Source organism: Canis lupus, chromosome 1 (assembly GCF_011100685.1).
Source record: "Canis lupus familiaris isolate Mischka breed German Shepherd chromosome 1, alternate assembly UU_Cfam_GSD_1.0, whole genome shotgun sequence".
Lineage (NCBI taxonomy): Eukaryota > Metazoa > Chordata > Mammalia > Carnivora > Canidae > Canis > Canis lupus.
In genome coordinates this window covers 108,094,250-108,107,228 of record NC_049222.1, presented here as the reverse complement: position 1 = coordinate 108,107,228, position 12,979 = coordinate 108,094,250, and the positions used below count along the sequence as shown (strand labels likewise).

General features: G+C 50.7%; 1 protein-coding gene and 1 long non-coding RNA gene across 3 annotated transcripts; one reads left to right on the top strand and one right to left on the bottom strand.

Annotated features, from left to right (window-relative positions):
* Positions 1 to 5,981: 5,981 nt before the first annotated feature.
* LOC119876000 lies at positions 5,982 to 12,914 on the bottom strand. 2 transcript variants are annotated; one of them, XR_005354525.1, is made up of 4 exons: positions 12,848 to 12,914; positions 12,645 to 12,745; positions 11,546 to 11,617; positions 5,982 to 8,176 (listed from the first exon to the last, which is right to left on the bottom strand). It is a non-coding gene; the product is annotated as an uncharacterized LOC119876000 (long non-coding RNA). The 2 variants fall into 2 exon arrangements; XR_005354524.1 differs by lacking the exon at positions 12,848 to 12,914 and having other exon boundaries at positions 5,983 to 8,176; positions 12,645 to 12,841.
* BAX (BCL2 associated X, apoptosis regulator) lies at positions 6,639 to 10,316 on the top strand. The gene is given in 6 exon segments (NM_001003011.1): positions 6,639 to 6,726; positions 7,303 to 7,354; positions 7,445 to 7,591; positions 7,986 to 8,121; positions 9,601 to 9,705; positions 10,152 to 10,316. Coding segments are annotated over 6 exon segments (579 nt in total). The 5' UTR covers positions 6,639 to 6,692; the 3' UTR covers positions 10,257 to 10,316.
* Positions 12,915 to 12,979: the final 65 nt, after the last annotated feature.

Sequence of the window (12,979 nt, the reverse complement as noted above, 5' to 3'; positions counted from 1 at the left end):
TTTTGTTTTGTTTTGTTTTTAAGATTTTATTTATTTGGGATCCCTGGGTGGCGCAGCGGTTTGGCGCCTGCCTTTGGCCCAGGGCGTGATCCCGGAGACCCGGGATCGAATCCCACGTCGGGCTCCCGGTGCATGGAGCCTGCTTCTTCCTCTGCCTGTGTCTCTGCCTCTCTCTCTCTCTCTCTATGTGACTATCATAAATAAATAAAATTAAATAAAAAAAAAAGATTTTATTTATTTATTCATGAGCGACACAGAGACAGAGACAGAGGGAGAAGCAGGCTCCCTGCAGGGATCCCCATGTGGGACCCAATCCCGGGACCCCAAGATCATACCCTGGGCCGAAGGCAAGGGCTAAACCGCTGAGCCACCCAGGCTGCCCAATAAACCGGGTTTATACTAATAATTCTTACTTTGACCAAATGAGACTAGACACCAATCAAATGAGTTTTCTATTATTTTCCATTCCAAGTCCTATTATACATCATTCAGCTATCACTACACTGGTTTCAGCCCTCTGCTTGCTTGCTTTCAGTCTTCTGTGTTTCAAAGATGGCCACTTACATTGGGAAAATTTTCACTGGACATGGGCTGCCCAGCAAAACTACATTTCCCAGGCTCCCTTGCAACTAGCTTTTGCCACATGAACGGGTTCTGACCAATGGAATGTGTATAGCATCTGAGTTCTGGCCTTTTTTAGGCAAAAAGGAAGGTCTCCCTTTCAACCTCTCCCTTCCTGGTACTGGAGTAGAGATGTGATGTTGGACGTTGGTGTGTCCATCTTTGTTTTTGTTTTTGTCTTTCATAATTTTTTAAAAGATTTTATTTATTTATTAGTGAGAGACACACAGAGAGATAGAGACATAGGCAGAGAGAGAAGCAGTCTCCCTGTGGGGGGTCCAATGTGGGACTTGATCCCAGGACCCTGGGATCATGCCCTGAGCCAAAGGCAGATGCTCAACCACTGAGCCATCCAGTCTTACACCATGCCTGTCTTACACCATGAGATGGAAACCATGTTTGCAGAATGTGGAGCCACAAGCTAGAAAGATGGAAGACAGACATGATTATGGAGATAGGCAGGCCCTGAGATCTGTAGGGTGAGTCTGCAAACTGGAGACCCAAGAGAGCCAATGTTTAGTTCCCGTCCCATGTCTAAAGGGCTGAGTACCAGGAGAGCTGATGGTGTACTCATCATAAGGCCTGCAGCTTGAGATGCAGGAAGAGCTGATGTTTTAGTGTGTCTGAAGACAGGAAGTAAGCTGACGCCCTATTTCAGAGGCCATCAGGCAGAAAGAATTCTTTCTTACTCTCAGGAGGGTCAGCCTTTTTGTTCTATTCGGGCATTTACCTGCGTGGAATGGGCTCACCTGCATGGGGGAACATAGTTTGCTTTACTAAGTCACCAATTTAAATGTTAATCTCACCTAAAACACCCTCACAGAAACATCCAGGAAGGGATGCCTGAGTGGCTCAGTGGTTGAGCGCCTGCTTTTGGCTCGGGGTGTGATCCTGGAGTCCCACATGGGGTTCCCTGTGTGAAGGCTGCTTCTCTCTCTGCCTGTGTCTCTGCCTCTCTCTCTCTCTCTATCTCATGATTAAACAAACACAATATTAAATAAAAAAAAAACACCCAGGAAATATAAGACCAGATTTCTGGACACTCTGGCCCAGCCAAGTTGACATAGAAAGTTAAAGACACAGCCTCGGGGATCCCTGGGTGGCGCAGTGGTTTGGCGCCTGCCTTTGGCCCAGGGCGTGATCCTGGAGACCCGGGATCGAATCCCACGTCGGGCTCCCGGTGCATGGAGCCTGCTTCTCCCTCTGCCTGTGTCTCTGCCTCTCTCTCTCTCTCTCTCTGTGACTATCATAAATAAATAAATAAATAAATAAATAAATAAATAAATAAATAAAAGACACAGCCTCTGACACTGGAACTCACTCCCTGTTACGTTGGCCTTCACTAAAGCAGCTGAATTGGTGTGCCACCTTACATTTTCCAAAGATGTCTCCTGTCCCCGCTCACTTCCCCCATTAAGAGTTAGAACCCTTCTAGTTCCTCTTCTCCTTAAAGCTGAGTGTGCTCGTGACTCACTCATAGCCACTGCAACATGGCAGAACGTCATGCCCCATGACTTGTGAGGCTGTCAGGAAAGGCAATGTACTTTCTTCCCTGTTAGCTGAAATACTCTTGAACCCTTCAGCAATAATACCAGTAGTCCAGCTGTCCTGAAGCAGCCAGGCCACAAGGAAATTCGAACTAACCCACACGGAAACCACACAGATAGCCTTGAGACCCCATGAAGATGAATATGCTCAATCAGCAGGTCCTCACCACTATGGACTTGACTGTTCCAGCTCCAGCTGTTTGCCTGAAAACACTGAGTCACCCCAAGCTGGAACTGCCCAGCTAAGCCTTTCCTCAATTCCATTACCCTCAGGCCTATCCAAGATAATAAGATTATTACTGTGGTTTTAAGATGCTAAGCTCTGGGATGATTTGTTACACAGCAATAGCTAACCACAACAACTGCTATCACAGCTTTTACAACATGAGATAGATTCATTTTTAATACGTCTAAGCAAAACTGGAACCCCCCAATCCTACCTATTATTCTCCACCCCAGAGAGTTTCTTAGGTCAGCCAGCAGACCCCCCTGCCCCCCGAATAACTTAGCACCACAACATACGTTATTTCTCTCCTTCACTGCCTTTACTTGGTGCATGAAGGGTTCCTCCTTTCCTGGCATGATAACTGGTTTCTACTAAAATGCTCTCAACGACCTCTACCATCCAATATTCACATCCTTGTGGCTCCCCTCTCCTGTGAGTGTGCTGGATCTAGAGATCTGCTAAAGGCGGAAGCCATGGGATGTCCATTCTGAGGCAGAGTGATGATAGACTGACTTCAGTTCTGCTGGCACCCTTGCTTCCTCACTGTGATGCAGCCAGCTGCTGTGCTGGGAGCTGCCCTATGAAGAGGTCTCATAACAAGGAAGTGAGGATAACCTGCTGTCAACAGCCAGGAAGGAACTGAGGCCCTTGGTCCAACATCTCCCAAGGAACTGAGTCTTCCCAAGTTGAAGATGGGAAGTTGAAAGATGCAAGTTGAAATGGAGCCTTCCCTAGTTGAGACTTTAGATAAGACCAGAACGCCAACTGACACCTTTTTTTTATAGCCTTGGGAGAGAATGTGAGGCAGGAGATCCAGGCCACATCCAGATTCTACCTGTAGCTTACATCTTGTGATACAAATCTATGACTTTAAAATATCTATAAATCATATTTTTCCTTCTTAGAAGAGTCTTAAAATATCCATTTCTTTCTCTCCTCTTTGGAGGTACTCTAAATAGCAGATACTATTAGTTTCATTGCCTTTTTTTTTTTTAAGATTTAATTTATTTATTTGAGAGAGAACAGGAGGGGAGGGGCAGAGGGATAGAGAGAAGCAGACTCCCAACTGAGCAGGGAGCCCTGACTGGGGCTCAACCTGGGATTGATCCCAGGACCCTGAGATCATGACCTGAGCCAAAGGCAGCCGCTGAACCGAGTCACCCAGGCACCCCAGCTTTATTGTCTTATAATAATGTGTAAGAGAGGGGCGCCTGGGTGGCTCAGTCAGTTACATGGCAGACTAAGTTTTAGCTCAGGTCATGATCTCAGGTCCTGGGATTGAGTCTCTTGTCCAGCTCCCTGCTCAGCAGGGAGTCTGCGTGAAGAGTCTCCCGCTCCCTCTCCCACCTGTGCTATTTCTCTCTCTCTCTCAAATAAATAAATAAGTCTTTCAAAAATATGTATAAGAGATTTTTTTTTCATTACTAGTAAGCTACGGGAGGGCTATAAGCCGGGAAGGGCCACAGTCAGCTCTGGGTATAGTAAGACCCCTCAAAGTCCATGTAGGGAACCAGCTAGAGGGGAGGGACTGGAGGCTGGGAGGACATGGAAGAGGCTAGTACCCACGGATCTGAGTAAGAAAGCCCTTGTCCAAACGACACAGCTGGATACCTGCCAGCACCTGAGAGAACTCCTGTGCAACTTTGGAAAGCTCAGCTCCCTCTCTGGGCCTCGGTTTCCTCATCTGTAAATAGGCCATCATTATCCTATATGTCTTAGTTATTTATCACTGTGAAAGAAATCGCTCCCAAACTTAGCTTAAAACCGCAGTAAGGGATGCCTGGGTGGCTCAGTGGTTTGGTGCCTTCCTTTGGCCCAGGGCGTGATCCTGGAGTCCCGGGATGGAGTCCTACATTGGGCTCCCTGCAGAGAGCCTGCTTCTCCCTCTGCCTGTGTCTCTGCCTCTCTCTCTGTGTGTCTCTCATGAATAAATAAAATCTTAAAAAAAAAAACCCGCAATAAATATCATCTCACATAATTTTTGAAGATTGGAAATCCACAAGTAGCTGGGTAGTTCTAGCTAAGGGTCTCTCTCATGAGGCTGCAGTCAGGACGTTGGTAGAGGGTGCTGTCATCTGAAGGCTTCCCTAGAGCTAGAGGTCATGTTTACAAAGGTTTATTCACAAGGCTGAAAGACTTGGTTCTTCACCACATGTGTGTCTATGGAAGATGACTGCTTGAGTGTCCTTACAGCATGGTGCCTGGCTCCTGCTAAAGCAAATTTACCCAAGAGAGAGCAAGACAGAAGCTGCAGTAACTCTTAGGACTTAATTTTGGAAGTCACACTCTGTCATTTCCACAGTATCCTATTTTTTAAACAAAGATTTTATTTGTGTATTCATGAGAGATGCAGAGAAGAGGCTGAGACACAGGCAGAGGGAGAGGGAGAAGCAGGCCCCCATGGGGAGCTGGATGCAGGACTTGATCCCATGACCCCGGGATCACCACCTGAGCCAAACGCAGATACTCAACCCAGGTGCCCCTCCACAAAATCCTATTGATCACATTAGTCAGCCCTATTCAGTGTGGGAGGGGACTACACAGGAGCATGAACACCTGGGGACTAAAATCACCAGGAACCATCTTGGAGGCGGACTTCACACTTTCATCGTGGCATCTTTGTTATTACAAACAGTTCTGACTTCGGAACTCGCTAAGAAGTCCGCTGTGTCTTGTTGTCCCCCTCCCCCCCCCCCCCCCCGCCCCGCCCCGCTACTGAAGGGCTGTACTGTTTAGAGGTCCATAGCAGCATTAAAAGCCCTTTCTTCTCTTCTCTGTAATTAAGACAAAGGGAGGGCTAATTCATCGGGCTGGAATAATAGACACAGACAAAGCTAGCTTCAAAGTTAATAGGAAACACTCTTTCCCCTAAGGATATGCTTTCTTACTCACAGAGAAACTTTGTTCCCTAAAATCGTGAAGTGTTGGAAATTCTATCAGTAAAAATGAAACATCCCACTCTTGCCTGTAGTCATTTGAAACAGAGTAGCAGCCTCAATTTCCAATCTAGGTGCAGAGATTCACATAAAGGGTTTCTGGACCCAAAACTCCACATCTAGATTATCTAGTAGTTGCCAAGGATACCAGACCCCCTGTTCCTCTTACAGTCTGCACCTGATGTTGACTCTGCTTTGCTTTCAGTCTCTCATTTAGTTGTCACCCAAATTCTTCCCTTTCTGGAAATCCTTTAATAACTCTACCTTTTCCTTTTCAAAATGCTCCATGGTTTCTCTCTTGTGTGGTCTCCATCATCACAATGAGTCAATAAACTTGACTTTGTCAGTCTAAGTTCCTGGTGGCATTAGGCTGATTTACGAGGACTCCTATGATCTTCTATTGCTATGGCTCCCAGCCACGCTTGGGACATAGATCCCATCTCTTATATGCCCCCACCCTTCCTTATCTGACCCCCGCCTATTTTATAATCTGAGTTTTTTCTTCCTCTTTTCCTTTTTTTTTTTTTTTTCTTTAAGATTTAATTTATTCATGAGAGACACACAGAGAGGTAGAGAGAGAGGCAGAGGGAGAAGCCGACTCCCTGCAAGGAGCTGGATGCGGGACTTGATCCTAGGACCCTGGGATTACGACCTGAGCCAAAGGCCTACGCTCAACCACTGAGCCACCCCGGCGTCCCCCTCTTTTCTTTCTAAAAAGAGATATAATTTCCATGCAGTAAAGGGCACATTTCACATGCATAGCTGCATGAGTTTTTCCACATGCGCATACCCAAGTAATCATCACCTAGATGAAGACATGGCTCGGTTCATGCCCCAGGGTGCCTGTCTGGGGGCCCCTCCTTGCTCATACCCTGCCAATCTATCACCACAGATTAGTTTTGCCACTTTTTGAACTTCATGTTCCCTTTATTTTCACAAAAACAACTCACAGACTTTCATCATCTGAAACGTCCTGCCTCAGTAAACGATATTTTTGGCCTTCGATGTTCCTTCTGCCCTGGGGAGGGCTCAAAGCCCACCAGAAACTTCCGAAAATACTGCACAAACGAATGAAAGTCACAGCCGCCATCCATCTAGTGGCCGGTAGAACGGCGCCACTACCCGGTTCCTACTAGGAAGGGCGGCTTGGACCGTCAAGCGATAGGGGCCGAGGCTTCCCCAGGCAGGTGAGGCAGGTGCGGTCACGTGACCGGACGGCTCTGCGGGGCGACAGCGCGCGGCCACCATTTTGCGGGGCGATCACGTGAGAGGACGCACGCTCAGCGGGGCGGTCACGTGACGAGGGGCGTGCTGCGGCCGCCCGGGCGGACCCGGCGAGAGGCGGCGGCGGGAGCGGCGGTGATGGACGGGTCCGGGGAGCAACCCAGAGGCGGGGGTGAGGCGGGAGGCAGACGGGCGGGAGGAGGGCGAGCCCCCTCGCCGGCCGGCCCCACGATCTCTCCTGCCGGTCTGGGGCCGTGCGATCTCCAAGCACTCCCGGGCAGAAACTCCCGGATCGGGCGCTGCCAGCTTCCAGCCCCCTCCCTCCCCGGGGGTTCCTGGCTCTCTGGCCTCCGTGCCCCGATTCCTTCTTGCCTGGTGTCCTCGGACCCCCGAGAACCTGGAGACCCCAGAGTCCAAGCCCCCGGGGCAGGCCCGGGCTTGTCGCCGGCACCACTTCCTGGTGGGAGGGGCGGGTCTCTCCTCTGCCCCCTCAGGCCAGGGGTCTGGGATGCATGAAGCGTTCCCTCAGCCTCCTCCGCCAGAAGAACGTAGGATACAGGCCTAGGCTCCCTGCCTTTTTCTCCATCAGGGACTCATGGTCCGGGCCCCTAGCCTCAGTATCTACCAGGAACCCAGAAATACAGGACCCTCTAGTGTTGTCCTCCCTCTGAGATCATGAGCCACCCTAGTTCGCTGGGTCCCCTAGGACCCAAGAGTCCAGGCACCTCTTCCCTCCTTTCTCCTCTAGGGCCCACCAGCTCTGAGCAGATCATGAAGACAGGGGCCCTTTTGCTTCAGGGGTGAGTTTGAGGTGTGATTATTGCTGAGCGGATTTCAGGAGTGATGCCCCATTCTGATTCTGCACCCCTCCCACTCCATTCCCACTCTAGTTTCATCCAAGATCGAGCAGGGCGAATGGGGGGAGAGACACCTGAGCTGCCCTTGGAGCAGGTGCCCCAGGATGCATCCACCAAGAAGCTGAGCGAATGTCTCAAGCGCATCGGAGATGAACTGGACAGTAACATGGAGTTGCAGAGGTGTGGCCCCCCGGGGCCCCAGGAGTCCAGCCATTGGTCCCCTTCTCCCTCAGAACCCTGGAGTTCTGACTCTCAGACCCCTTTTCCCCTAGGAGCCTGGAGTTCAGACCCACACCCTCCTATTCCCGCAGACCCAATAGTCCAGGGCCCCACCACCTCTACTCAGCACCCTGGACTCAGCCCATCTTTCAGAATATTGAAACCTTCCCTTAGGGACTCATTTTCTCCACTTTCCTAAATGTCCATCTTGTCCCTTTCCCCCATGTTGGCCCCTTCTTTTTCATGTCAGCCTGGCTTGGGCCTCAGTTTCCTTGTCTTTGGTACAAGGTGGATGCCAGAGTCTCCACACTGCTTGATCTTCCCTCTACAGCACTGTCTTTCCTCTTTCCTGCAGGATGATCGCAGCTGTGGACACAGACTCTCCCCGTGAGGTCTTCTTCCGAGTGGCAGCTGAGATGTTTTCTGATGGCAACTTCAACTGGGGCCGGGTTGTTGCCCTCTTCTACTTTGCCAGCAAACTGGTGCTCAAGGTGGGCGGCTGCAGGGCAGTGAGCCCAGGGATGCTCCAGTCAGACTTCTGAGGACCTGGGAGTTGTGAGGTCAACCCCTGTGGCAGCCCACTCACCAAAGGGAATGGAGACCCACGGGCTGGTTGTTTGCTCCTTCGCTTATTCATGCAGCATACAATGATTGGGCCTACTATGTGCACAACCTGTACTTGACACCCAGGATGCAGCACCAAACAGAGCAGGCTAGGTCCTTGCTCTCATATTGCTCACATCGTCTGATGGGTGCTGAGAGAAGTAAACTAGGATGATGTAATTGTGTCAAGTGGCCAGGAATGACTTTTAAGATCGAGGGACATTTAAAGCCAAAGTTGTAGTGATCTGTGAAGATTAGGGGGAGGGGCATCTGGCAGTGGCCATAGAACAACTGCAAAGTACTTGAGGCAGGATCAAGGCTGATGTGTTGGGGGAAGATTGCAAGGGGTCTTGGGGGCCCCCTTCCCCACCACAAGTGATGTTAAAGATGTTAACTTTGCCATAAATGAGATGGGAGTGACTGGCTGGTTTTAAACAGGAGAGTGAGGTGACCTGATTTACAAATTTAAAAGATTGTTTGAGCGAGTGAAATGTTAATCGTACAATCTGGGCTGCAGGCATATGGTTATTTACTATGAAATTCTTTCAGCTTTAAAATATCGGAGGAGCAGAAGCCCAACAATTTTTTTCTGGCCATTGTGGGTAGGAAATAACAATTATAGGGCAACAACTGGGAACCTGGGAGGGGTGCACTTACAGTAGTCTTGGTGAATGATGACTGTGGAGGCAGGGAGTAGATTTCTTAATGTGTTTGCTACATTGAGCTGATGGGGCTTGAAGGTTGGAGGTGAGGGGGACAGTGGTCAGAGTGATGGTGGGGGCTGTGTAAGGTGCTGGGGACAACAGGGAGGAAGCAGCCAGTTAAATATAGGGTGGGGAAGGGAAGGAAGTTCAGGGAGTTGGAGAGTCATGGACATGGAGCTATGTCTGGTCCTACCTTGTATGAAGATCAGAAAAGCCCCTTTTCAGAGAAGTGATATTAGATCTAATATGAGAGCTCTGAGGGAGGAGTAAAAATTTGCTTGGTTGCAGCCTGTTTAGGTAGAAGAATCAGCGCATACAAAGATCCTGAGGCAGGGAAGAGTTGGTGGGAACGAAGATAAGGAAGAAGGTAAAGGAGACACAGAAGAGAAGTAGAAAATTGGAATGCAGTCAAGCAGAGCCTTCATACAGGGCCTTATGGGCTGAGACATGCCTTTTGGTATTTACCACGTGGAGAGCCATGGAAGGTGTGTGAGCAGGGCAGTTGACAATAACAAGATCCAGTTTAGAATTTATGAAGCTCATTCTGACTCAAGAGTGGAAAAAGACTGCAGTGGCGCAGGAGGGGAGGCAGAGTTGAGAAAGGAGGCTTGGCGCCATTGTCCCCAGGCGCTCAGTCCTTAAGGCCAACCCTGCTCTCTGTAGGCCCTGTGTACCAAGGTGCCCGAGCTGATCAGGACCATCATGGGCTGGACACTGGACTTCCTTCGAGAGCGGCTGCTGGGCTGGATCCAGGACCAGGGTGGTTGGGTGAGGCCTGTAACCCCCTCCCCCCAACTCCTCTGAGGTCCCTGGGTCTAACTGAAGCCATCACAGTTTTGCCTTCTCTGATTCTGGATCATCAGTTGGGGGTCTATAATGCATTTCTTCATGTGTCTAATCAATTTCTGAAGTGTTTGGGATCCATTGACCTCTGGGTGACCCCTGACCTCCTGGTGACCTCTGACCTCTCAGTGACCCCTGGACTAACTAGTACCTTCTGCCTTTCCTGATGCTTCTACTTCCTCTGGAATCCCTTAAGTTTTTTTGACAACCCTTTGACCCCAGGTCTTTGGTATCCATTAATCTTAGGCCCTTGCCTCCACTCATGCCCTTTGACTTCTCCGAGGCCCCTCTTCCTCTCTGATTCCTCATGTACTGGCCCAGGGGCTGCCCCTTGGCCCAGCTGCTGAAGTAACTGATGTCCCTATCCACAGGACGGCCTCCTCTCCTACTTTGGGACACCCACGTGGCAGACAGTGACCATCTTTGTGGCTGGAGTGCTTACTGCGTCACTCACCATCTGGAAAAAGATGGGCTGAGGCCACCAGCCGCCTTGGACTGTGTCTTTTCTGCATAAATTATGGCATTTTTCCGGGAGGGGTGGGGATTGGGGGTCATGGGCATTTTTCTTACTTTTGTAATTATTGGGAATTATTGGGGGGGGGCATGGGAGGAGTGGTCGGGGGGGGGCAATAAACCTCTTTCAGGCCACACTTAAAGAGTCTGAATCACTGAGCCCCACTCCCTGGCTGTCACAGGAGACCAGGCTTCATGTGCTGAAAAATATTTTTCAAAGGTGCCTGGTGCCCTCTGGGTTGGTGATGAGTTAAGGCTACACTCTGCCTTCTAGGAGCCTGCAGTCCCGAAGGAGCCGAAGACCACTTGTTTGGAAGCCTACAGGGTTGTGTTGGAGGTAGTGCTGGGCAAGACCAAGTCAGGCAGTGTAGCCCTGGGGCTTTAAGAAAAGAGAACAGGGCAGCAGGCCCTGGAGAACTAGACCTTGGAAGCTTCCACCATATGGGACCAGAAGAAATTGCACACTTCCTGAGTTGGAGAATGGGAGGGGGGGAAAAGAGGGAGGGGGCCTTGGGAGGACCTTGTGGACCCTGAGAAGGCACTAGAGCCCTGTGGGTTAGCTACTGTAGGCCATATGGCTGGAACCTGGCAGTCCAGGGGAGAGGATAAGCCCTGAGCCTGTGCTGTGTGGTCCCAGAGGAGGGGACAGGGCTGGACACTGGCTTCAGGGGAAGGGGCTGGCCCAGTAGCTCGGTGGGCCCTGGAGGAGAGTAGGCCCTAGTGAAGATGCTGGAAAGCCCCCTAATAGATTGGACATAGAAGAGGAAATTGGAGATTGAGATCACTTGGCCATAGGGTCTGTTGTACCTTCCCTCTGGGTCCTTCTGTCCTCTGCCTCTCTGGGTCTCTTGCCTTCTCCCCCATCCCATGATCTCCCCCGCCTCCAAGATCTCAGTCCTTCTTCAGATCATGTGTCTCCCCACTTCTCTCCCTCCACCTGCAGCATTCCCAAAACCACCTCTCTGCAGGTGGGCCCTGCTGGAGGCCAAAGGTCTTTAGGCTGAGGTTTGAAATTTGGTGAATGAGTAACTCAGGCCCCATTGTGACTGTATGCCTGGGGCAGTTGCCCCTCCCCCATAGGCTCTCCCCAGAGACACCAAGTCAGGGGAGAGGTGGCAGCTAAGATAAGCAATGAGGGGAGACTGAGTTACCCCCCTAGAGAGGGGGGGGGGACAGTATGACCACAGGCAGAAGTCAGGGAAAACATCAAGGGAACTAAAGAGTGTAAGACTCGGAGACAGAGCACACTCACCTCCACATCTTGGGGGAGGGGGCCAGACGTGGTTCCCAGCCAGGCCTAGATCTCAGGGTCCCAGCAGTCTGCCTGCGGACATGAGGTCAGTCAGGGGCCCCACCCCCACCTCTGCCTGAGACCCTTCCTGCTGAGTTCAGCATGACTCAGCACATCTGCTCTCCCGGCCACTGGCCCAGGCACCCCTTGAGAACCCTAGATACCAGCCTGGTCTAGCATTCCTGTAGTCAGGGGATACCCCCCAGCCTGGGCTGTTTAGAGTGGGGGGGCCTCTGCAAAGCAGGCCTCAGCTCCAGCTCCCCTGTCCAACCCACTGGCTACCTTCAATAGGCCACTGAATATAGGGTCGATCCTGTCTTGGTCTCCTTTCCCTCTAGCCTGGAGACCTCCTTGAGGGCAGAGGTCTGCTTTGAGCCAGCTCTACTTCCCAGACACTAGCCTAGAACTGACATACTTTAAAAATGCACATTGGTTATGGACTCATCCCATGCACAAGTCCCCAGACCCTCCTTGTTTCCCCAGGACCCAGGGCTGCTCTTTGTGACCTTCAGGAAAGAAGCAGGTGTCAGGCAAGACAGGGACAACTTCAGAAAGACTGTTTGAGAGCCAAAGAGAATTCCAAGTCTCTGGCTGCCTTCAAAATAGTCTCCAGGAAATGTGGCCTCAGAGGGACAGCTAAAACTTGAGGGTCATTTTACCCTTATGCATGTAAGCTTCCAGAAAAACAACAGACCCTTGAAATAGCCCCAAGGTATTCCAAGTGGCCCAATCTTTCAAAGACTCCAAAAACATCCTACCTGTTAGAAAAGCCTCTACTAGGCTTCCAGAAACATCCTTGTCCCCTAGTGGGGAGAGGGAGCGTGGGAGGACCCAAGGCTCTAAAACTGTCCGTTTAATTTTGAAGATCACTTCCGGAGCCTAAAGAGACACACACCACCATCCCTCTCCCAGAGCAAGATTCCAGAAGATAAGGAGATAAGGACTTCCATTGTGAGCTCTAGTGCTACATTAGTTCCCTATCTTTGAGTGAACCCCAGGGCTCCATGTCCCCCTTTCAACCCATCTATCAGAGATCCCCAAGATTCCAGAAATATCTCACCACACCGCCTTCCAAACTTCTTAATGATCCGGGGACCCCTTATCTTCCAGAGCAAACCCCAGTCATCTGGAGGTCTCCAGGGTGCCAGAAAGGTCCATATTCTAAGAGACAACCCCAGAATGCAACCTATTTTCCTGAAACACCCCCAATCTCCAGTCATAATTTTCCAGGACTCCCAGTGTACCCATCAACCTTCCACCTACCAGAGAGATCTCACAATCCCCTGACTTCCCAGAATCAGCCCCAGGACCCTTGAACCCCGTAACCCCCTCCCCACCCCCACTTCCCCATTTCACAACAGCCTCGCGCTACTGGCGCGTGACTTCCCCACTTCT